This window comes from Marmota marmota, unplaced genomic scaffold (assembly GCF_001458135.2).
Source record: "Marmota marmota marmota unplaced genomic scaffold, marMar, whole genome shotgun sequence".
Taxonomy (NCBI): domain Eukaryota; kingdom Metazoa; phylum Chordata; class Mammalia; order Rodentia; family Sciuridae; genus Marmota; species Marmota marmota.
The window spans coordinates 10,931,661-10,956,447 of record NW_026000211.1 but is presented as its reverse complement, the minus strand read 5'-3'; the positions used below and the strand labels follow the sequence as shown (position 1 = coordinate 10,956,447).

The 24,787-nt window shown below is 35.0% G+C and overlaps 1 protein-coding gene across 37 annotated transcripts in view; it reads right to left on the bottom strand.

Annotated features, from left to right (window-relative positions):
* Nucleotides 1-24,787, bottom strand: part of Sorbs2 (sorbin and SH3 domain containing 2) — a 202,409-nt gene that overhangs the window by 6,155 nt on the left and 171,467 nt on the right. For 32 of the 37 annotated variants that reach the window (XM_048791853.1, XM_048791850.1, XM_048791856.1 and 29 more), the window contains 6 exons: nucleotides 22,113-22,201; nucleotides 20,663-20,709; nucleotides 20,180-20,294; nucleotides 19,965-20,093; nucleotides 17,575-17,775; nucleotides 1,315-1,364 (listed from right to left, as the gene is read on the bottom strand). In XM_048791853.1, coding sequence (XP_048647810.1) covers nucleotides 1,315-1,364; nucleotides 17,575-17,775; nucleotides 19,965-20,093; nucleotides 20,180-20,294; nucleotides 20,663-20,709; nucleotides 22,113-22,201 — 631 coding nt within the window. Of the gene's footprint in view, nucleotides 1-1,314; nucleotides 1,365-7,192; nucleotides 7,292-10,850; nucleotides 11,043-12,681; nucleotides 13,462-17,574; nucleotides 17,776-19,964; nucleotides 20,094-20,179; nucleotides 20,295-20,662; nucleotides 20,710-22,112; nucleotides 22,202-24,787 lie in introns of all 37 variants that reach the window. The other 5 variants (XM_048791846.1, XM_048791847.1, XM_048791848.1 and 2 more) reach the window with 1 other exon arrangement.

Genomic DNA, 24,787 nt, shown 5'->3' with positions numbered 1-24,787 from the left:
TACCCCAATGAATCTGCAATCAAAATAGAAATTTAATAAAAAATGTTTTATAAATGTCCAAAGCAGGACTTGGAAAATGTGTCTTCTCCCACATGTGGGGTCTCTGGTTTCTTAATAGCCAAACGACCACAGTTGTCTATGACATAAAACAGTGTAACAGAAGATACTTAGTCATTCATCAACTCCTTAAAAGCTGTTTAAAAGAACATGTTGGTAATGCTATAAACCTAGACATCCCTGGAGTCTATATTTTAAATTTTTATTTATTTATTTTTTGTGATGGGATCCTATCACTGTTTGCATCAATAAGAGAAGGAAAAGAAACTTCAGAATCACAAATTATATTTGAAGTTTCCCAGTTAAATTCAAATGATTATTTGTGGTATGGAATTTCCTTCAACTAAAACACCTTTCTGTCTGTACTCTGTGAGAGCCAGTCTCTGTGGGAGCTGGGCTCTAAAGAGGATGCTTTTAGTAAGTTTCAGGTCTAGGATCTACGAGGAGCAAGGGCTTGGTGGTGCTCAAGACTCAGGCCGCACAGCAGGTCCTGCCCATGAGGAGGAGCCTTGTCAGCCTGCTCTGTACAAGGTGAGCAGAGCTGGGGAAGAAGGCTCACTCTGTAGGCCCAGAACTGCTGCTTCCACGGATCTTGCTCCTGACTCAGAACAGGCAGGAACCAGTAAGAGTGGATGACCTCTCTCATGGGTGAAATGGGGAAGAAAAAGCTACACAAGAGAGATTCTTAAAGGCAATGTGTAATACCTTCAGGATGAATTAGCTTCTGTATCAAAGAGAGGGAATTTGAAAGGCATATTCCTGGTGCTGGGGAAGTAATACCTTCTAGCTGAATGACAGTGAGTGTTTTGTTTTAATACTGCCATTTTCAAAAGACACTTCTAAGCATGTAACTTCGGAATGATGGTATTAAGGTAGACTTTAAGTCTACTTTCAATCAAGCAGGTGGAAAAACAATATTAGGACATTTTGCATGTGTCTTTAAAACTGTAGTGACTAGTTACATAACCAGCAGGCAGAGGAAGAGACAAATTTATAAATCTTGGGAATCACTGCAACGTTGGAAGGTTTTCTTAGTGCATAAATGAAAACCTTCTCTGTTTTCTTTTAAGGGTTGCTTTTGATCTCTGTCATAAAAGATGGAGACCACTGCAATTACCCCTAAGTTAAAAGATCTCATGGAAGTTACTTTGATCTCTTCCACTTGCAAAGATGTGCCATCCTCTGTTTTGGTACATCAATAATCTATATTGTGGATCAAGGTTAGTCTTGAATTTAGAAGATAAGAAGAATACTTACGGTTCCCCCCCACCTTGAATGTTTTCATGAGTAAACACAGGACGCTGTGGCTGAAATGAAATGATTTTCAATGTAATCAATGTTTAAACTGGTACTAATTAAAAGATAATTTGGGTAATGGCATGGTACTTTTCTTGACATTTAATATTTCCTGTTGTAAAAAACCAAGAGGAAGAAAAACAACCACCAAATAAAGGGTTTCTGCAGGATTTATAATTAAAATATTTTGAAGGGTGCTTTAAATTAAATCAAAATAACCATGGTTCAAATGTTTTGAACACATTCACAATCTTGTCTGCTCAAGCTTTAAGAATTCAGGGTTTAGTCCCATTGATTTTTCAAAGGTCAGGAATATGGAAAGAACGTGGACACCAAACCACTAGAATAGGCAGTATGGACACCTTCACTCAATCTTATTCTCCAGCGTTTTCTCAAACAAGCAGAAAGTAAGCCACAGTTAGCTTAACAGCAGAATATCCACATTCACTCTGTAAACTTTTCCTTCACAGACAACATTTTCACATACAGTACAGGTGACATCCCATGCTACATTTGAAGTAACATTCTCTGCTCTCAATGTGGAGAAGGCACATGCATTTTTAAAATGAGAAACAGAGAACTTTTAATAGAATGCAACAAACAATATCCAGGTAACATGTAACATTTTTACCTTGGAAGAGAAATATTGGTAGAAATTCCCAGTGCACTGAACTCTCAAAAGAGTTTCCTTGCTTTTTAAACTAAGCATCAAGACCAGTATCTGTAATAGATACTTATAATATTGGAAATGACAAGCCTTAGCATCCTATATAGCCACATAATTACTTCATTGAACGAAAGTTAATACATTTGTCGAATATGTCAAATTTGTGTAATTGACTACCTAAGTGTTACCTTTTAGGGAGAGAAATGCATACAACTCATTCATAACACGTTTCAAAAGTATTTTCTTCTAAAGGACAGTTACATGGTGAAATAACAAAATAAGAGTTTGCATGGCAGTGACTCTTTGATAATTACTGAATTAATTGTTAGATCCATGTCCTTAGACATCAGGACCAGTTCTCAGGTTACCATAGTTACGAATAGATTGTTGATAGGCTGAAAAGTTTTTCCTGCAGATTGTCTATGGAAATACCACTGGCCCAGGCTTGGATGGGGAAATCTGGGATTCCCTGTACTCGATGATCAGTCCCCTTCCTAAATTCTTTATCCAACCATTTCCCATCCATGCTATCTGGGATAGACTACTAAAATGTCAATTTCTGAATCCATTCACTTATCGCTTCTCGGCCTTTTGGCTAAGATCAAGTGAATCCATTCACTTAAAGCTATTACCAATAGTATTTCACTCAACAGTCCATGCACATAATAACTTAAAATTAAAGTGTGGGTAAGATTACATACATGTGGATGGCTTAAGGCCTTAAAAGAATTTATTCACATAAACCAATATAAAATTGTTAACAGTGTATCTATTATTAAAATGATAAAACATTATTTTAAGAATGATTAAGATTAAACCATTTCCAGCCATTTTTGATGGTTTAAAATATTAAATCAATTTAAAGTATAAAGAGGCAACTGTAAGTCATCCATAAACCTATATGTTACATTTCTTCAGGTTCTCTTTTAATTCAACAAAACTTTATATATGTAAAATATCTTGCATGCTGAAGTAAGAGCTGTGTATATTGTCACTAATACTATGTAATAATTCCAAGTCTTCTTTTCTGTTTTCTTTTTCTTTTTCAATGACTGCAGAATAATGTTCCCTCACATATGTATCTATATACTATATTTTTAACCATTTATTTTTGAAGTTGATTGGCCTAATCCTTTTTTATTTTTGCTATTATAAATAACAATGTTATTAACATTATATTCAAAAGCTATTTTTTTCTTTTAAATTATTTTTTAGAATACATTCACAGGAATAAAATTTCCAGTCAAATTACTATTTATTACTATGTATTAAGGCTACATGATTTTGAAAATGTCACATTAATCACTCAAAAGTATTGTGTATATAAAAGAGTCTTTAACAGAGTCTAATTTGCTATCTTTCAAATAACAACCATGATAGCGACTATTCTTTCAAAAAATTTTCATAGCACCATACGTAGTGTATGACAAAGAAAAGTTATAGATAAAAATATTATTTGTTCTTAAGAGAAAACGTTTTGTAAAATATGTTTCATTATGCTCTAATGATGGCCTGCCTATTTCCACATAGTTAAATCATCCTAATATGTTTAAATTGAGTAAAAGTTGTAACTTATAAATGCATTCAGTGTTTGGTGAAAGTGGTTGATTTAATATCATTAAAATGGGAATGAAATAAAAATTAAAATAAAAATTAAAAATGAAGTTATATATTAAAATAAAAACTCTACTTTCAAAGTTGGTATATCTCCATCACTATAATTCTACCAGTTCTATTTTTTAATTCAACCTGCTTCTTAAATCATTTACGTGAACTATTCTTTTGATGATTGGATTGGAAGAATTGGGCTGTTGCTGTGTGTGGGTCCCTTAGTTCTGCAGGCCTCAGCATGTCAAGAGCTTGTGTTTCTGGCTGTGTCTGTCAGTAATGTCCTTGCTCTTGACCCTGTTTCCCAATATGTCTTTTCTTTTCCTTCACATCCTTCAAAACTTGTCTCTGCCTGCTGCCCTTTCTATACTGTTTATATTCACAGGCTAGAATTTCTCACAGCCTTAATTAACAGAGAAATTGTGAATCTCTCATAAAACTTTGCAAAACTTCCTTTAAGAAGACTCACCCCATGTTAATGGATAACTAGGAACTCGTTTGGAGGAAAGGTAACTAATTACCGCTTTTGAATTAATTAATTAATTTGTGTATGTGTATTGCTGGGGATCAAATTCAGGGCCTTGGGCATGCCAGTCAAGTGGTCTGTCATTGAACTGCATCCCCAGCCTATGAATTAATTTATTTCAAAGGCATTTGACCAATAAGCAGTGGCGTAAGAAGTGTTAGTGGTTGTTTATGAGTAGTTATTTATGAGGGCACATTTGTGTCTGTTTTGGACATTGACTACTTACTCTATGACCTTGGGGATTCATTTCAGCTTTCTTATCTCTAAAGTCAAGGAGTTGGATGAGATGAAAATTAATCTTGCTCCACTTGGGGAACTCATAAAGACATCCACATTTCCTCGGCTGTGTAAAGGGGCCTCTCATCAATCTTAGACATTTAATTGTCAGAGAGCCCTGACAAGTGACATTTACTGGTTGATTATCACTTGTCTTAGTCACATAAAAACAATAATGGTAATAATTCAGCTTTGTTTTCAGACAAATAAACCAAAACCCAACGCTATTAGATAATTTCTTAATGTGACAAATAGATTAGAAAACAAAGTGGGATGATAAATTTTACTAACCCTCTTTATTGTATGAAATATTACTAAGATAGGATAGGTGGCTCAACTTGGTTAATCAACATCTTTATTTTGTCCCTAAGATAGGTGTTTATGTTTTGTAAAGATATTCAAGCAAATTATCTCAGGAGACCATCTTCTGCTCAGTGTGCATGTACCCTAGAATTGGTGCCATATCTGCCCTTGATTGCCACCTAATGGTGAGTAGGGACAGCAACACACTAAAAGTTGTTTTTGCCTTTGGTCAGCTCTCACCAAATTCCTTCAGCCTGGATTAATTTTGAAAGGATATTTTAAAGACCACAGAATGATGTGGAATGAACAATCACCTGTTTTCCTAACCATGTTCTTCCCTTCCCACATTTTACATTCTTGAGAAGGAATCACTTGTCAGCCACCGATGTTTTTGGTCTGTGTTCATTTCTATTTTAACTATCTGCCCAGGCATTTCTATTACTCATAACTGCTTAACTGGGCTGAGATAAATATAGAAGAATATATATTTGTGACATTCTGAGAGGCTTACATGAACTGTGAGCTCAAGAAGATGGTTTTCAAGTTAACACATTACAGTCACTGCTCTGGAAAATTTGAGCAAGAATTGAATTGTATCATGCCTATATTTCCTTGATGAATCTTAAAAGTAGAATAAAATTTATAAAATTCAGTGCAGCACCGTGCTATTTTTATGGTACCATAAGTATTTAATTTCCCCCTTATCAATGTAACAATCTTTTTTTTTTCTTTTAGTATAGTTATTTATTTATTTTGGTTGCTGAATAGTTATTTATTTATTTTTTAATGCTGTCAAAGATGAAAGACAGGTTTTTAACACATGTTAACTTTCAAAGCCAGGATCAACCACAAACCACTGCTCATAAAGAAACTGGTTTGACCTATCCTAGATTCTCTGGCATCAGAAGAAGATATACTTTCCCTTCTCATGTGAGATATAGTCTGTCTGAAAGCCAATCTATTTATGCTTCTGCAAAGGTATCCCTGGAGGATTCACTATATCTTTTATGACATCATTGTGAAAATAGTATGAATTGTTACTTTAAATATTAATGTTGAAAAATCTTGAAAGCATGATAAATTGTTCTAAAGTTTTTAAGTCAAGTTTTCCCCAGAAAATGTTAATAGTAGTGTTTATCAAGCACAAATGGCTGACAATCTCCTAATAACAATACCAAGTTTATGTTTATAGGCTTATTTTTCTTTCTTAAATTATGAAAGTAAACATAACTTTGCACAAGTGGAAAGAAAATAGAATATTTATGGTCCACACAAATGTGTAACCTAATTTGCAGTGACCCAAAGCATACCAGTTCATTGACCCATGGGGATTTATGATGAGCTCTATCAATTTTGGAAAAAACTTCCCTCTGTGTGTGTGTGTGTGTGTGTGTGTGTGTGTATGTTGGCTCTGGAAAGCCATTTAAAGATGTTTAAGAATCTCTACAAATTGACATTCCTCTCTCTCTATGGCAACAGAAGATTGTTTTGGCAACAAAACAAGGTCTTACTATGCAAAGCAAAAAAAAAAGCACAAAATGGCATAAACACAGAACAGTATCTATATTTTAAAAAATGGAAAAGGAAAACTTGAAATGAAGCCTTCGGGAACTTGAAATGCAGAGCCACAACTTTGTAATTGGCTAGTGAAACTCAACCAGGGCCTGTTGAAATAGCAATGGTAAAAGGAATCCTGACGTATGCACAGATGAGAATCCCCAAACATCTTGGCTGCGTTCCCCAGAAGCGACAGTTCCATTTAGAATCCATTCATTCTAAAGTGCTGCAGATGGTATAGAACTAAGCAGCTAAAGGGACAGTAATTGGACCTTTAAGTTTGATCAAAGCTGTCAAAAAATTGGGAGTACATGGACTCCAGAGAGCAATATTGGAGATAAAAGGAGCATTGAGTGAATGTAGCACTTGTCACTGGAGCAACAAAACATTTGGAAAGGCAGCTATGTTCACCCCTACACCACCAACACAAACAACACATTCTGACACAAGGATCGTGAATTAAAATAAATCTGAACAAATTGACATAGAAGCCGACATCCCTGAAAGCATGTGAGTTCAATATATGATTGGCAGCAGTTTGGGTTTTGCACCATACACAGTGACTAGAAAGCAGCAATTTAGTCCAGAAACATGAGACAGATGTAGAAAACCGCACACACTCCTGCCCTTATTTGTATTGTGGGAAACTGATCATGTCTTTTTTGGATTTTGGGAAACTTGATACACACACCAGGGAAGGCCATGACCCCAAGTCTTAGATCAGGATTTTCCTGTTGATATGATTTCACTGGTCATCATCAGCTGGTAACTTCCTCTCAAGGGTCTCTCTTCAGCCCTACTTCACTGTCAGATCATAGCTAGGACAACTGTGGAAGAGCCAGCCCACTGAAAGGGACAGTGGCCAGGATGGCTGTCACAAGGTGGGTGCGATCTGACCCTACCCTGTGGGAACTGCTGCCAGGTGAGCTGCAGGATCTCTTAGACATCACTGGGCTACGAGGAGGTTTACCCAGGACAAATATCTCGCTTTTTAAATCAGCCTGGAAAAGCCATAAGAAGTTAGTTAGTTCTCATCTTCATGATGCAGTCTCAGGAGGAGTTCTCCTATCTTGGTCTTCCCATGCACACCCAGCATGCCAAACTCCTGAATAACAGCAGAGCAGGAAGGGTTAAGAGTCTGCAGACAGCTGTTCTGAGGGCTCCACACAGTGTCTACACTCAGGATCAGAAGCTGCATTGATATGGGGCTCATAGGCACAGCAGAAAAAGAATTAGAGAGAGAAGCTGGCATGGAGAAGGTATTTGAAAGCAAAGTACATGGCTATGAATACAAAGTAAAAATTATCTTTTTTTTTTTTTTTTTTTTGTCCTGGGGATTGAACTCAGGGGCACTCAACCACTGAGGCACATCCCAGCCCTATTTTGTATTTTATTTAGAGACGGGGTTGCACTGAGTTGCTTAGCACCTCACTATTGCTGAGGGTGGCTTTGAACTCATGAGCTTCCTGCCTCAGCTTATCTTTTTAACAGAGTACTTAACTACTGGGTTAAAAATACCCTCAAATCTGACCTGTTTTCTTTGTGCTTATTGAACAGATACAAAGTGAGATGGAAACTCATCAGATTTCTTGGAAACTGTCAAGAGAAAAAAATTTCTAATAGCATGTATAAGAAGAGATGTTTTTTAATGGTGAAATATAATTAAATACTAAATATTGCCCTAACTAAAGCTTGATTGTTTTAGCATTTTTTTTCAAAGTAAGATCTTCACTGTGACAGTAAATAAGCCAGTCATGTGTGGGAGTAGATTTTACGAGGGGGCAGGATCTAGTAATATAGGGTCTGGCATTTGATTTAGCTTAAAAGACCTTTAGTAGAACTAAAAGACTTTTAAATAAAACGTGGTTTTCTCATTTAGGGGAAATTTAACAATAACTATTTATAATTGTCCTCAAATCAATAGTTTCTTGGGATGAAATGAGCTTGGCAGGTTTGCTTAAGGGTGGTAGCAGGAGTGTCTGATGTTCTCTGATATCCGTTTTCTTCTTCGCCTTCAGTAGTGGGACCCAGGATGTTGGGCAAGTTCATGGCCATTCTGAGTAAAGATTACATTTCCTAACCTTCTTTGTACTCAGATGTATTTGTATGATAAGTTCTGAAAGGCGCAATACAGGTAATTTCTGGGTATTTCCTGGGTTTTCTGGTGACTGTAAAGCCACCATTCCAATCTGGAACATTCTATGTTTATGTCAGAAATGTATGTTTGCCAGGATTAAGCTAAAAGTATTTTGAGTTTTCTGGGACTGCAGGAATTTTGATTTTGATGAATACCGTGGTTCTATAATATCAATGCTCACAGAGGGGGGAAAAACTGATGTGGACAGTTAACAACTAAAAAGATCAGTTGAACATAGAATTGGAGCCAAATTTCATATTGGAAACTGCTCAAGGGGCTCAGATTGGATGGGGCTGCTTTAGGATGATGACGTCCCTGTGGGACCATAAGAAATGAGTTTCTTAGAAGAAACCCAAGAAAAAACTGTTCTCTATCTTCATTAAGTGCTTTCATTGCAATTTGAATCCACATTCTATCAATCTCTTCTACAAAATATTCTCTAGGATGTAATGAAAAGTACATCTCAGAGAGGATTGAATTTTACAGTAATTTTTATTATAAAAACTAATTAATTTGAAAACATACTGAAAAAACTAGGGGAAAATCTTGGATTTGGATTATTTATATATCAAATTTACAAGTTGTTTATCTTTCAACATTCTATAATCCATAAAGTGGTAGTCAATTTTACTTTTATGGAAGATTATGGATTGCACATGACAGATTTTTCATGGCCCGAGAATATAATTTTAAAGAATAAAACGACATTGAATTAACATAGGCTGAACAATGGCTGATAGGGGTTGATAAAAATGTTATTGCAATAATTTCATGCATTCTCTGCTGTACTTATTAATATTATTAAAATGGTCTTTTCTCTTTGATTTCAGTGCTAGGTTTCTTTCTTTGCAATGAGTATAAAAATTCAGAGTTGATTCAATTTGTATTTATATTTACTCAGCATGAATAACTTCAGCCAACTTATATTCTTTCTATGAGTAGGAAAATAGATTTATAAGGTTTTTTAAAAAAAACTCAATGGGAGATTAAATATCAAGATTTGCTCCCCAATGTAAGATAAAATCTTATAGAAAAAACATTTACATTTTCTCTGGAGTTAGTTATTTTATATAGTTATTAAAGTATTCTTTTGATATCTCTATTCTCTCATATCATTCTATAAGCATCTGGGACCTGAAGAATTTATGAGATGGACTAGGTTCTTGCAGGAGAATAAAACTTTCTAAATTTTAGTTTTGTCCTTGATGCTATAAGGTTGAGTCCTCTGTCTGGTCTCTAAGTTGGAGAACTCAGATTCTAAGGTTACTCTTTCACTTACTGATAAAGCTTAAAGGCCTGATGAATTAGTACTAAAAGGCAAGTATTAAATACACTGGCTTTAAAATTAAAACCACAGAAAGCAAGGGAAATAAATTCTTAGCCTTAGACATTATATAAAGTGGCATTATAGTGCTTAATTTTTTTTTCTAATTATTTTCTGCCAGTAACGGTAAAATCTCTAAGAACAAAGAGCAAATAGTCTTTTAAGTATTTCAGTTTTCAAAAGTTCCTTCCGCACCTAAGTGAATTCACATAAATGGACTGTTCTGGTGGAGGGATGTGATAACATAGATGTTGAAGATTGTATAAATGGCACTGTTCAGGTGTTGGAGTTCCCTAACATAAAAACTTGGCTCTACCAAAGTTTTAACTTTCATCTGCAGAGACCCCCATTTCATGTTCAAAAGACTAAATATGAGGATGAGTTCTAATTTGAAATCTGTCACCTTTGCCAAAAGGGAAATATTTCAGGATCTTTCTGAGCATAGAAGCAAATCTTTTCTGTGATGGACTGATTTCGTGTTGTGATGATCATTATCTCTTTCCAAGGCCAGTCATTAATTTTGTTAAAAAATTTTAAAAATATGATCTTAAGGAAGAGTTCAATACCAACAGAGTTGCCAGCCTGCAGGGGTCAGAGATGGATGCTTTGTCAGCTGCAACAGTAGAATCATCCTACCTACATCCCCATTTACTCCACCTTTGTGAAAGGTCTCGGCTCAAGACAGTCGATGACAAAACACCATTCTGCTCTTAGGCTCTGCTGTTCCTGCTGATGGGTGGGAGGGAAATGATGGGAGGTAATGAATTTACTAGGAAGTGGGAGAGAATAACAGGCACAAAGCTTACACCTTTGCATGGGATGGTTCTCAAGCTGACTCCCAATAAAAAAATCTAATGATTGTTTTTTATGATGATATAAATTTTAGTTTGTTTTTCTGTTCAACCTGGGTCTAGTTACTATGAAGATATAACTTTTAAATTTTTGAACAGAGGCCATGCTATCATGTTAAAAGTTAGCAATCAGTACTTATATAACATTTTAGAGCTTGTAAGATGCCACAGATTCTAAATGCATACATCTACTTGAGTTCATTTAAAAACATGCAGTAAGCCACACTCAAGACTCAAGATGCAGTTACCTTTAATTTTGGTGAACTTATTTCCTGTTGATAAGAATATTTAGGGAGGAGAGGAGAGTAGGGCTGGGTAGGCTGAGAAAGTGTAGAGACCAGGTCAGAAACAGAGGCCAAGGGAGAATGGAATGAAGGGGAGGAAGGCAGATGGCTGGGAAAAGGTGTAGATGCTCCATCTCCCGAAGAAAATGAAGGTGGCTTAAAGATTGAGGAAAAACAAGACGTGATTATTCACATATCCAGAATGAGGCTGCAAAGTCTTTAAAGAATATTTTCCAAACTGAAATTAATTTTAAAGTTATCCTGGGAAGTGATATTTATGATAAATTCTTGCTTTGTGCTTTTTCTTTTGAATTTGATTCAAAAGTCCCAATGGGTATAATTGGTTTAAATTGGGGGTGAGGAGATAACGTATGTATTCTACCATTTCATGTTTATTTGAAAGCTTCTACTACATGTGAAGACAAAAACTTATCTACGACCCTGTAATGACCCTTTGTAACTTGCTTGGAGAGTAGGTCACAAACTCTAAGTATCACTTTGTTATGAAACAAGGGAAGTGATGATCTCTCTGTGTGATGTGAACTGGCTACTGGGCTCCCCCCATAAGGCATATGCCAAGCCTGGTGTACTGTTTGCAGCAGGCAGATAGCCTGTGAATTGAGCCACTTACCTAAAAACATCTTAATACTGATTATATTGAAGGGAAAATTAGTTATTAAGTAGCTCCCTTAGAAACATGTTTAATTTAGTGAATTCTCTCTGTGATTGATGAAGTAGTGTGTCTGTTTTATTCAAAGGTAAGCATGGCAGAGTTTTTATTTTGGAAATAGAGGAATCATGAAAAAAATGATTGGCATAGAAGCATATTATGAACCTTTCTTTTTATTTTATAGTTTCAGTACTTGCAAGTAATTATACTTTATTTTTTACTAGCAGAATACACATTTAATTTATTTTTAAAAAAGAGAGAAAAGTGTACACATGAATGTTTTAGGGAATTTTCTCTCTTTGTGATTAACGCTGTTGGTTGATATCCTTTGTTTGTATGAAGAAGTTGCGGAACATAATTCTTAAGTAGTTACCAACTTGAAGACAACGACCTCTCCAGAAAAGTAAAAAAATGATGGAAGGACTATTTGTCTTTTTATTTATTTTATATTATTATAAAATATAAAGTTATATTTTATGTTATTTTACTTTTTTGCAAAGTGCCATCCTATGAGAGATGTGGTCTACTGTTCTTTCATCTTGGAATTGGGATGATCTGTCTTTGCATTCGCTTTCTCATCTATATAGTGCAGATAATAATATTTCCCATCTCACTGGGTTTCAAAAATTAAAGATGTAGAATGTTTAGAAAACTGTCGGACAGTAAGAGCTTCAACATTAGCTATTGTTATTAAACTTGGAAAATTATAAAAGTTACATATTACAAAGACTTTTTTAAAATATGTATTTTTTAGTTGTAGTTGGACAATACCTTTATTTTTATTTATTTATTTTTATGTGGTGCTGAGGATTGAACCCAGGGTCCCCTATGTGCGAGGCAAGTACTCTACCGCTGAGCCACAACCCCAGCCCCTAAAAAGACTTTTAAAATGTGAATTTATACTCATAAAGAAATAATCTGGTGCTGGAATTATATATTTGCACCATTTTAGTAAAATATGGAGTGTTTTCATTCATTCTTCCACCCTGACTCACACAGTGCTTGTTCTCTTTGTAATGAAACCTGTTGAGGCAGTATCAGTAGGTATTTACTAATGTAATTAACTATCCTAGCTCAGTGCAGTAAGCCTGGTTAGTTGTTGGGTTGTTAGGCAAAGTTAAATACCTCATGACTGGATTTTGTTGCTTTGCTGTCTTCCTTAGAGATCCTAGGATCTGTGGGGATGCCTACTGGATATTTTAAGCAGCCAAGTTTCTCCTTCTCTTCCTCCTCTTCAATGTGCAGCTCTGGTGTCACCTCTGTGCCATCATGGCCACACCACAAGACACCTTGTTCTTGAGATTCTGTTGGCCACCTCTGGATGCCTGACACAACCCCCTCACAGATTTCCTCATCTTCCTCTCCAATGACAGGGAGGGTTTCAGGCAAGGAACCCACATTGGTACATGCAGAGGACACAAATTTATCACCCAGTACTTCAAGAACCCTTTCAGGGTCTGAAAAGCCTCTTTTCATTTTCTTCCGATCTGCAAACTTGTCTCCAGTGGTCTTTATGGGATCCTGAAGTGGCATTGTACTGTAAGGCTGGGCTGCAACTGGGGTCACGTTCAAGTGGGAGAAAGGTGACAGAGAGTGACGTGAGTCAGCAGCTAGGGATGCTGAAGGCAATGGAAGGAGGACAGGAGGCTCCTCCTTAATTTCAAGGATGATCTCCTCCAGGCCATTTGGTTTGGCTTGGTCACCTGGTAAGGTTAGAGCGCTAAACTTTTCTAATTCATCCAAGAAGTTGTCCAGAAAAGAAGATGGTGTTGGGGACAAAGAGTTTGCTAGTGGACACCCCTCTGTCGGGGACAACCACTCCTGGCCATTTCTCTGGAAGGCTCCTTTGTCTGAGCCAGGTGAAGCTTTGTGCATGGAAGGAAGGGCTGGTTCGCTGGAAGCCAACTTAGAAATGAGCAGGGATTATAAAGTTAAAAAAAATAGGCAAATAAAATAATAATAATGAGTAAGAACATAGAGACAGAGAAATGCAGTAAAGGTATGGTAATGAATATAAAAATTAGTCTATGTTGTAACATGGACATGGATTTAAGATATTTGGAATATACCTAGATTAGAAGAAATTGTCTTGAAATTTAAATACATACAATCCATTTATGCTAACTTAAGAAAGCAACTTGAACAATAAAACACTACTAGTTTTGGAAAAGATTGTGTTACATGAGAAGATAAAGTGGTCATAGAGAGTATGAGGACAGACATCAAAACCTTTAAGAGATTTAATTTAATAGTGTACTTCATTTAGATGATATTCAGTCTTTTAAACTGTGATTCAAAGTTATTGTGGAAAATGTTAATGTAAAATGAGAACCAACAGCTAAGGGGTTTTTTGTGTGTTTTATTCCTTAAGTTTATCTACTGTTCTTGCTTCCTTAGGCATTGCCCAATCTTTTGAACTCTCAAGACTTCCTTACTCATGTTTTCAAGGTCATTATGATACATCACATGAAGTATTATGGACCATTATACATGAACATATTTCTAAATGAATAAGTTCCAAAAATACGTTTCAAGAACAGAAACCCATAACCAGAATAAATTGAATTCATATAACTACTGCTTCAAATTTAAAAAAATATCCAAAGTAACTGTTTACACAGAAAAGAAGAAGATGCTAATGGAATAAACTTCTGCTTGTCTCCTATTCTGCCTCCGAGGCTTGACATTTTATATAAGCCCAAGGGAGTATAATTTATGAAGCTTAATCTTAATGTATATATATCTTAATATTACTGATGTATTTTGGATATTTAAACAAAATGGTAAATTTGAATTTTTGTGCAAGTTCATGAAAAATAGTTCTAGAAGTTCTTGCTTAGCAATGTCTCATACATTGATCTATCTGAGATGGACAAGAAAACGTGCTATATGCTATACATATAAAAGCTTTGAGAGATTCTGATGCTTTAGTGCTTTCCAAGTAGATGACTTGTTTGGAAAAAAAATTTCAAGAAAGATTCTGGAGATGCACTTTCTAGTCGATTGTTCAGGATAATACTTCACACATGCAGCAAGGACTCTAGGACCTTAGGCCTTAGTATGTGTAAGTACACATCAAACTCCCACCTAACTTTTGATTTCTGTGGCTTATAATAGGAATGGGTCATTAGATGAATTTATTTAGTTTTTCTTTAAAAAAAAAAAGAAATATGATGTCGTTTCATCAAGGAGTACCAAAAATGGCACAAAGTCTCATAAAACTCATCTGAGCATGTTATTACAGGGTACTCTAAGCTGCTTAGCACTTGATATAAAGTGAGCCTGTACATGTGAACTGTGTGGAAATACATTCCTGTTAAGCCCTGTAGGTGTTGAATTTTAAGTGCTCTACTACTGAACTACACCCCCAACCCACAGATGCTGAATTTTCAACAACATATAAATTACCTAAGTCTTATTTGAGAGTCTATAGAAGTTCATTTATTGTTTAGAGTTCTATTTTATGGTCTTTAGTATATATAACAAAAGTTTTTAATAATTAGATTTTGAAAGTCTTTGAAACTCACAATAATTCAAGATAACTACTTCTGACTCTCTTTTATGGATAGGATTATTATTTGGGTGAGAAAGAAGGATCTTTAAATTCCTTATCATCATTACTATCATTATACTACATTACACCACTATTACTATTGCTATCTGCTACTACTATTATAAGTGCCATTATGACCATAGTCATCTATTTATAAGTAAACAGTTAAAAGTGCTTAGCTGTACCATGGACTTGGTTATATCAAAAGTTGTTAGGTATTTCAGAATACCTATATCACAAAAATGTACCCATAATACAAAAGTCATACAAGTATTCTGCTTTCTTTCTAATGGGATTCTATTGTACTAAAAGCGAAAATATCAGAAATAATATCAACTTACATTCGAGTCTCCCCTAAGGTAGAGATACTATGTCAAGAAACATCATTTAAAATTGTCAAAGGGTGATTTGAAAATCATTAATGAGCTCCTATTTGTAAATATCAGTTAGAAAATAAAAGACGTGACATCACTTTGAGTCTCATCATTTGAAAATATCTAACATTTCTCTTCCTGAAAATAACTCAGTGCAACGCTATTGGGAATTTTCCTCCATAAAGCCAGTAATATCATAGCATGGATCCCCAGTTGAAATGAAACCAGTAAGTATTTCTTTCAAATTATGGACATAAACTTTCAATGTTTTTGTTCCCAGCAATGAGAATAAACTAATTAGTTATTAATGAAATTTGTGTACTCCTCTATTTAAAACCTGGTATTATAGAAAAAAATGGAAAATACCAATTTAAATCATATTCACAAAGATTAAAACATTATAATCTAAAATATTATATTGTTATCATTAATTAGGGGACATGGAAGTTCTTTAATTTTAAATAGACCTGTATAGGTACATGATTTTCTTCCTTATACAATTTTATTTAAAAGTACAATTGCTTGCGATTTATCTGGCAGTTTTGTTAAATTCACTGATGGTGGATAAGGCAAATATTTGAATAGAGATTCTTATCTTTTCTCTTTATCAGTAAGAACTACTGAAGTAAGAACGTTGATCTCTAAATGCTAAGTCCTAAGTGGTAAAATAAATATACTCAGGAAGATTCTGGAAAACCTCACAATCAAACAAAACTGGATAGTACCAAGCTATACTATTGTCCAAGAACATAGAATTGAGAGTAATTACCCACAACTGAAACCCAATCTTTAAAGGGGATTACCATGAGTAAAATGCCTACCTTTAGACCTTTAAAAGAAGGTGTTTCTTAAGAACACATTCTATCACTTACTTATTTAAAATTCTCCTAAGTCTCTTTTTTCAGGAGTAGTTTAAGTTTCTGGGGACATGACCTTGAAATGATCTTGCATTGCATATACTTCACGATTTCATAATGGCTGATATGCTGTTTTATTTTGCTAACTCTAGATGGTTTACTTTTCTACATCCTAGCCTTGATCTCAAGCAAAACAATAAATTATGTAACAATAATTTTTGAAAATGTTGGCAAGTATTTAACAGTATTTTGGAAACAATTCTTTGGCAATTGAAAAGTTTATATTTTGAAGTCAATTAAAAGGAGAAAGAAACCCCAAATTACCATCCATAAAGAAGAATACATTATAATTCAACAGAAAAATAAGAAAAAAATTCACATTGTGAGTAAAGACAGTAGGAGGACAGCTTTTACTTGTTAACGAATTCAGGAAGTAGAGTCTCTTTTAAATTGCATATTGATATTCCACACTCATATAATTGTGTCAAAATGAACCCTAAAAGTATGTACAACTAAAAGAGAAACTAAAAAAATAAATTGCATATGGAGATAGATAATAATCTTCAGCTACTAGCTCAAAGGAAATAGTAGAATTGGCATATACTTGCCCCCAAACTAATGAATAAATTTGAAGACTTCTAATAATCTACAACATTTTTATTCAAACTAATAAGCCAAATTACAGTCTCTAATTTTTAAAAGAATTACTTCGTTCTTTTTCTATAAAGATTTGAATGAGATTTTTGTCAATCTAATAACCATATGTTCTTGAGATACACCATCTTGGGATATACATGGAATTTTATGTTGTATATATTAATAAATATTTATATATATAAATTGTAATTGTATCTGCATATAAAATAATGTATCATATGATACAAAATTTATATTTATATAAAATCAAACTTCAGAAAAAATAAAGTTTAAGAATATATATAAGAAATATAGATAAATATCATACAAGGTTTTATGATACTAATGTTTTCTCTTTCAACATTTTAACTTGAAAACAAAATTAGCAAAAAGCAAGCATTAACCCTTTATGCTAGCACCTATTTGAGAAAGATTAAATGGCACTCACATGTGTGGAATCAGAGTACATAAATCCCATCTTTGCAATGGATGTGATAGTCTGATCTAATGTCCTAAAATCACATACTAGTTATCTTACTCCCAGCTCCCAAATTTAAAATGACCGAATATTCATTCATATGACAGAATATCTTCTTACCTTATTGGAACTTAAGCTGTGGATTCTGTCACTAGAATAGCTGTGGGGTATTGGAGGGTCAGGGTATTCCTCAGCACCTTTTGTATTCTTCTTGATGACTTCTACATAGGAAACAGGGAAGATGCCTTGTCTGTTGGTTCCTGGAATTTTACCTTCATACCAGTTTTGATCAACTCTTTTAAGAAGAATAATTCTATCTCCCTGTAATGAACATTAAGAAAATGCATTATAAATAGGCACGCAAAAATATTAAATGCATAACTGCTATTGTTTCTTAATTAACAAGTTTTACACTTGGGAAAGTTTTAAACTTCTAGGTTTTGCTTAATTAGGGGAATGCAAGAAAGGTCTTACTAGAAAAAAAAACAAATTATTGACATTCATGCAACTAAACCATCCATTCATAACTTAGAATCTTCCCTAAGGATGCTTGGTGGTTGTGGATACGCTTATATATGTTTCATACTGGTACTGTGTGCAATGAGTTATTTCAAAAAGCAGACTAATTTAAAGGTAATGTTTTAATGACAGTAGCAGCATGCTATCTTTGTCAAATTCAAAGGAATGAGCTTCTTCAGGAAAAGTTTCAGAAAGTATGTCTGGAATGGGTTGCAGAAATTGTCCTCAGGAAGGGATCAAGTAGAATAGCACACCATTTTTCTTCTTTAATCTATGTGTCCTAAGTAGGGACAAAGAGTGAATGCAAAAGACAGGGGCAAAGAGAGAACCCTAGAATATCCACAGCTGTGGCCAGGACTGAAATCACCCGGCTGTGTCAGGACTGTGTCATGCCAGCATCCTTTCTGACTGGTGGCCGCGCCATACTGGGCCTTAAATATTTGAATAGAGTCTTTGGCTTGTGCAGTGATAGAACTGTCTACATTCATGATTGCTCTTCCTGCAGTGACCAAGCCAATGCCATCGATCCTAATTTAAATTTTGTCTCAAAACCACACATGGCCCAGAACTAAGTAGGCAGGCTACTGTTAAGCCACAAACCTGCATCTGCACATACAGAAGTTTAGACAACTGCATCTGAAAGAGTGGTGGAAGTGACATTGGTTAAATAGCTTCAGGACAGTAGGAAGCCATACTTCAAGTGCTACGTAATTAAAGGTTCTCTTTTTGTCAAAGTGCTGGATGGTTTATTTAACATGTCCTACCATCAATGAGTAGAACTTAATGATGAAAAATGAATCTCCCCAAGTCTTAATATTGCCCTGATTTTCTAATACATCAAGAACACGCAGTCACCAGGCTATCATGTGAGCTATGAGATGTACTTAGAAAGCCTTTTTTTAAAATAAGAAACTGAAGATAATACAGTACATGTAATGCTGGGAGGCTAGCAGAGAATCAGCTGATGATGCAGAATTAGGACTGAAATGAGAGAATGAAATGAGGTTCTCCCAGGCCCAGAACTTCATTGCATCTGGAGCAGGATTCCACCCAGCAGGCCTGGGAGGTTCCAGACCATTCTGATTAATACTACTATTTCTCTGTATTGTATGAAGAAGTGGTCACCTCAAACACATGTATGTCATTGTCCAGCAAATAATAAAAATAGTTCATTTAACATTCTTAACTATGTGGAGTGGCAAGTGAAAAGAGATAATGTTAAGAAGAGACTTCAGTATTGGTAGGTTGCTAGAGAAATTTGGATCAGGCCCAGAGAAGACGTCAAGGAAGCATGTCAAAGAAGCATAGATGGCTCTTCATTTTTTTTTTTTAATGTGGTGCTGAGGATTGAACCAGTGCCTCACGTGTGCTAGGCAAGCATTCTACCCCTGAGCCACAACCCTAACCCCAGAGATGACTCTTGAAAAAGAGTTTCTCCCAGAAAGGAAGGATCTTGAGGGTCATCCTCGATTTGAAGATGGAGGAAAATAAGTATTGGACACATTTAAAAAATTGAATAATAAGGTAACAGAATATTTTGAAGTGTATTAGAGTGCTTTCTCCTTTTGAAGTCCTGCATGTATAACTTCTTGATATTCAGAGATGCACCCACCCCCTGAAGAGGATTTGGGTCCCTGCTTCCCAGACTAAGTCACAGAGGGAATCTGAGAGTTCTGTATCCTACAGGGTGGTGCCTCTGGAAGGACACTAACTCTAGGAAGTCTCAAGAATTTCTTACAGAAAATGGAGACAACACAAAAATATCTAAGGAAGAAAATAACCTATTTCAGTTTTAAGAATATACAAGGGCTGGGATTGTGGCTCAGCTGTGGAGCGCTTGCCTGGCATGGGCGGGACCCATGTTCGATCCTCAGCACCACATAAAAATAAAGGCATTGTGTTGTGTCCTTCTACACCTAAAAAATAAATGTAAAAAAAAAAAGAATATACAATCTTTTCCAAAGCACCTATAAAGAAAATATCTGGGTTACCTTTCTCAGTGAGAGCTCCACGTTGGTGTCTGCATTGAAATTGTATTTGGCTATAGCTTCTCCAATCTCTCCTGGCTGGGCTGGGGGTGGTGGTCTTGCAGGCTGTGCTTTTTCAGGAGGTATGAGTTTCTATAAAGAAAAAGAGTAATTTATTCCTGAATTTATGGTGACCGGTGAAACCTCTACCCTCAAGGAGGGAAGGGAGAAGGACCCACCTCCACGTATGAGATTGGAAAAATGCCCACTCTTCCATGGTGCTCTCCCTCATACCAATTTTGATCAATTTTCCTGAGGATGTAGACAGTATCTCCTTTCTTAAATGACAACTCCCTGGAAGAGAGATGTTTAAATGGTCTTTTCCTTGATGCACAGCAATTATTCTTAAGACCCACACCCTCATTAGATCTGTATTTTGTAAATAAAATTCCCATGTGTAAAAAATCTGTCAAGCTCTGTTAGGTGAGGATTTTCTTTGCAAATTCCCGGACTTCACTTATAACTTAAGAAATGCTTTTGAAATGATATAAATCATAGGAAAATTACAATGCAATTAATAATTCTGAAGGAACCAGTTAATTAGTGGATTTTGGAATTGGGAATCAGGTCTTGCTTGTTTCACATCCCATTTCAACATTTATCTCTTACTAGCATAAATTAAAGACAACTTAAATCATACGAAGAACACTTATTTGACTTACTTAGATGTCTGAGCCTTAAAATCATAAACAGCTTTAGCAGGCAATTTCTGAAAAGAATGGTAAACAGTTAGCACCAACTTAAAATTCGGATTTCCTGTAAGAGAATAGTTTCACATGCAATATAAAACCTCAAGGAATGATTAAACATATATGATGTACATCCTATATGCAATTTACAAATAAATCCATTAGTTCTGCATTTAGATTTAAGTTATAAGAGCAATATAATAGCTGGCCTCTTCACTGTCTTATTTCAAATTAGGAACTATGGTAAATTAATGTGATAATAGGATAATAAGACGCCCACAGAAGATCCTGACCTAGGTGTAACTTTAGCTATTGCAAAGGTTTTTCCTGGGATCACTGTGGCAGGTCACTATGGACTGAAGAAACTTTGAATCATAATAAAAGGACCAAAAGACATGAAGGAAGTCATCACCCCTTTTACTGCTAATTAACATGTCAGCCAAGAAATATTAGCCCAATTATCATGGAGAGGTTAGTTAGTGGTTGAAAGTAGAGTCACAATCATCCTGTGTCTCCAGAAGGGTTCAGGAATCCTTCAGCACACTCAACCAGCTGTTCATCTTTTAGTCATGATGTGCTCTGACCTGTGCCCAGCCTGAAACTTTGGACCCCTGGAATCTACCTGAGTCATCCTGTACCGTATCATTAGCAACATTGGCTTCTTCCCCAGTAACCAATAATCCTTTCCTTCTATTCTCTTTCCCTGTGATTCTAACAAACTTCAGGAAACTCAGACAATTCCTGACTTCACAAGGATTCACACTGCTGGACTATATCAGATACTTGTAAGTTCTGCAGTGGCTGCCAGTCTAAGACCAGCTTTCAGTTTCCATCAAGTCCACCTGTCTCCAGGGCAGTTAGGAGCAATAGCTCTAGCCCTGGCTGAGCCATGGACAAAGAATCAGTTGGTACATTGTTCCCAAGAGCAGTGTCATTAGAACTAGTTGATTAAGGGTTTTTTTTTTTTTTTTTCATTTGTCCCCCCCTTCCCAACAGGGATCCTCTCCAACAAAGTAAGCCAGCAAAGAATGATTTATGTGGTCATTATTGATTTGCAACACAGCTGACCTAGGGCTGCCTCCTAGATCTAGTAGGCCAGGAAATGGTGCATAGGAAACCCCCTCATTCCACAAGGCAGCTCAGTTCAGGGCTCTTTCAGACCTCAACTGTTACTTCATGAGTGTCAGCTCAAGACCTAGGGAGGCCTCACTGCCAAAGCTGGTCACAACCAGGGAAGAACTGCAGCTAGGGTCAGAATGCAAACTGTTGTAGTCTTATTTCAGGCTCCCAGGAAAACTTTCTAGTTTGTTATTTTCATGATTCAGTCTGAGTTCTTTATTGGTTTTGGATGTAAGTGTGGCTGGCAAGTGCTTTATCAAGTAGGTCATGGGAGAAAAGACTACAGCGCTAATTCACCAACTACCTCTTTTTCTGGAGTTGCTCTTCTTTCTCTTGGCGTACTTCTCCCCAAGTCAGTCAAAGTGGATGAGTAACTTCTGGGAGACTCGCGGTCTATTGGAAAGGACAGGACCCGTCAGAGTGAGTATCCACTTCATTAAAAGTTGACTTTTCACCCATTTTCCCACATGCCAACTATAATTGCCCCCAAATTTGGTAAATAGAAAGTTGTAATGTAAGATACCCCAAAACAAGAACATTTCAAAAGGAATAATATTTGAGGTAGCAGGGTTATTATAATCATAAATATGTAAATAAAATTTTGACATTGCTGATTAATTATACTGTAGCACCTGGTGTAGGTGATTCATAATTATAGAAATTTTCCATATCAAAAAATTTTTAATACTTACTATTTCTATTCTCTTTGCTGCCAATCTATAATTAACATCATAAGGTCTACAGTGGCTGGAGTATTTGAAAGTAACAACAATTTGTGGAAACAGAAACATTTTGGGGAACAACATTTTAAGAAGGCAGAAATGAAAAAGAGATAAAAATCAAAGAAAGTATGTTGATGACAAGATATAGTAATGTCCCTTCTCTCTTCCTCTGTTTTTAAATACTTGAGTCTTATGTCATTTTCTTTATTTATACCTTTCTTTGGGCTCAGCTGATAAATTACAAAAGGGATAAGTGAACTCATATTAGTTATCAAATTGCTTATGAAATATTGAGGGGTTTTGTTCACCTTAGAAAAGTATAAATAATTGCATTACAAAATTATGACTGCAAATGTTCCTTAATATTTTCTTATACCTTACACATTTATGTGACTTATATGTGGAAATGTAACTAAAGGTTGAAAGTGTTCCAGTAGTCTGTTCATAGAATTTTACCAGTGTTAACTGGGTCAAAAGTTGTCAGTTCTTTTTCTTGTTCCTTTACTAATTTTAGTTATATTAACTCACAAGAAGCATTAAAAATAAAATTTATTTTATCCTTTTGTGAAATAATTTAAACTGCAGACCCATAAGAAGAAAACATTGTTTGGAGGATTCAGCTACTTAGACTATATAGAAGAATTAAATTCCTACAAATGGTGTCAGTTGCATGATGGATGAGGATAAATTCTGAGTTGTAAGTTCCAAAGTTTTTAGTTTTAGAAAGGTGATGCGGCCACAAATATTTCAGGTATAACTTAACTAGTTATTTTCATTTATACAACAAGATTATGTGGAGTATATTTTACATTGTAAGCTAACATACTTTTATTAACATGACACTTTCATGATTATAAATTCAAAATTTAACTTTACAACCCATGGAATATAAACTATTTCTTGCTTGGCCTAAACATAATTGTAAAGTGACTATTTCATTAAAGAACAAATAAGTAATAATATGTATCTCAAAGCTCTGTCAAATTGTGTTTCAATAATGTATCTGCACAAAAATATTGAAAGATAATTACATCAGAATATTAGAAAACTAGAGATTAACTAATTTATTAAAAAAATTAGAACAATTCTTGGAAAATTTCAAATTGTAAAAACTGATTTTAAAAATTCCTATTTATTGTTTTAGAAGCATGCTGTATAATATGAATGAAAAAAGATAAATAGTAAAGTAAATAAATTTGTGGTATAATAACTAACAAGCTACATCAATGTGAAACTTAAATTATGTGCTTTTTGACTATGGAAATTATATTTTCTATTATGAACTCCTGAATATTAGGAGTTTGAGTCCCCTTTCTGTTAACTCCACATCTGTGTAAACTTGGGCAAGCTGCTTGCCTTCTCTGGGCTTCAATTTCCTCAACTGTAAAATAATGGTTTTGACAACACCTATCCCATTGGTTTGTGCCAGTTTTAACTAGGTTATGTATGTGCAGCACTTTGTAGTACCTAGTGTATACAAAGTTCTCTATTGACATCCAAAGTTTCAGCCTGAAATGTTCACTCTAGTCTCTTAAAATTTACATAGTAAGCAGATGTACTTTAAAATTTTAAAAAAGAATTTGATACAAATATTAAAAACACCCTGTGCTTTTTAAGTTATGTAAACTTCAAAAAGTCTGCATTTGAATTGCTATTTGTCCTTGTGTTGCCACTTTAAAGTTATCTATGTAAAGGGAGTTGAGTCACTTTTAACCTAGTCTAATTCAAATTTTGTTATAGCAAAAGTAAGTAAATAATGAAAAATAAATAAAGTAATGGAAAAGAAAATGAATACACTGATCGATGGAAATAGGACATTTAGATATACAGCTTAAAGATACATTCACAAAAATTTCATCCTAATTGTGCCCTTTCAAGGGAGAAAATTATTAAATAATCCTAATCTCTTTAGATGTCTACCAATTACTATTCATACCTTCAGTTTTGCTTTCTGAATGCTTTCACATAATACTTCTATACAGAAAGTGAGCAAATTATTTGTGAATGCCTTAAAATTTTAAAAATAATATAAGAAATGATAAAAGGCTATTTATTAAACTATTGGTTTTGATTCATTTTACAGAGAAAAGAGATCTCTGAAGGATACTGATATTCAATGATAGTTTCTGCCCTGAAGTATTCCTTTTAATTAAGTAAATCGCTTAATTTGTCATCCCAATGTAACAGTTGTTGGAAGCCTCGTGCTAAGCTATGATGTGGATTTGTTTTGGCTCCTGAGTAAATTTTTGTGAACTGA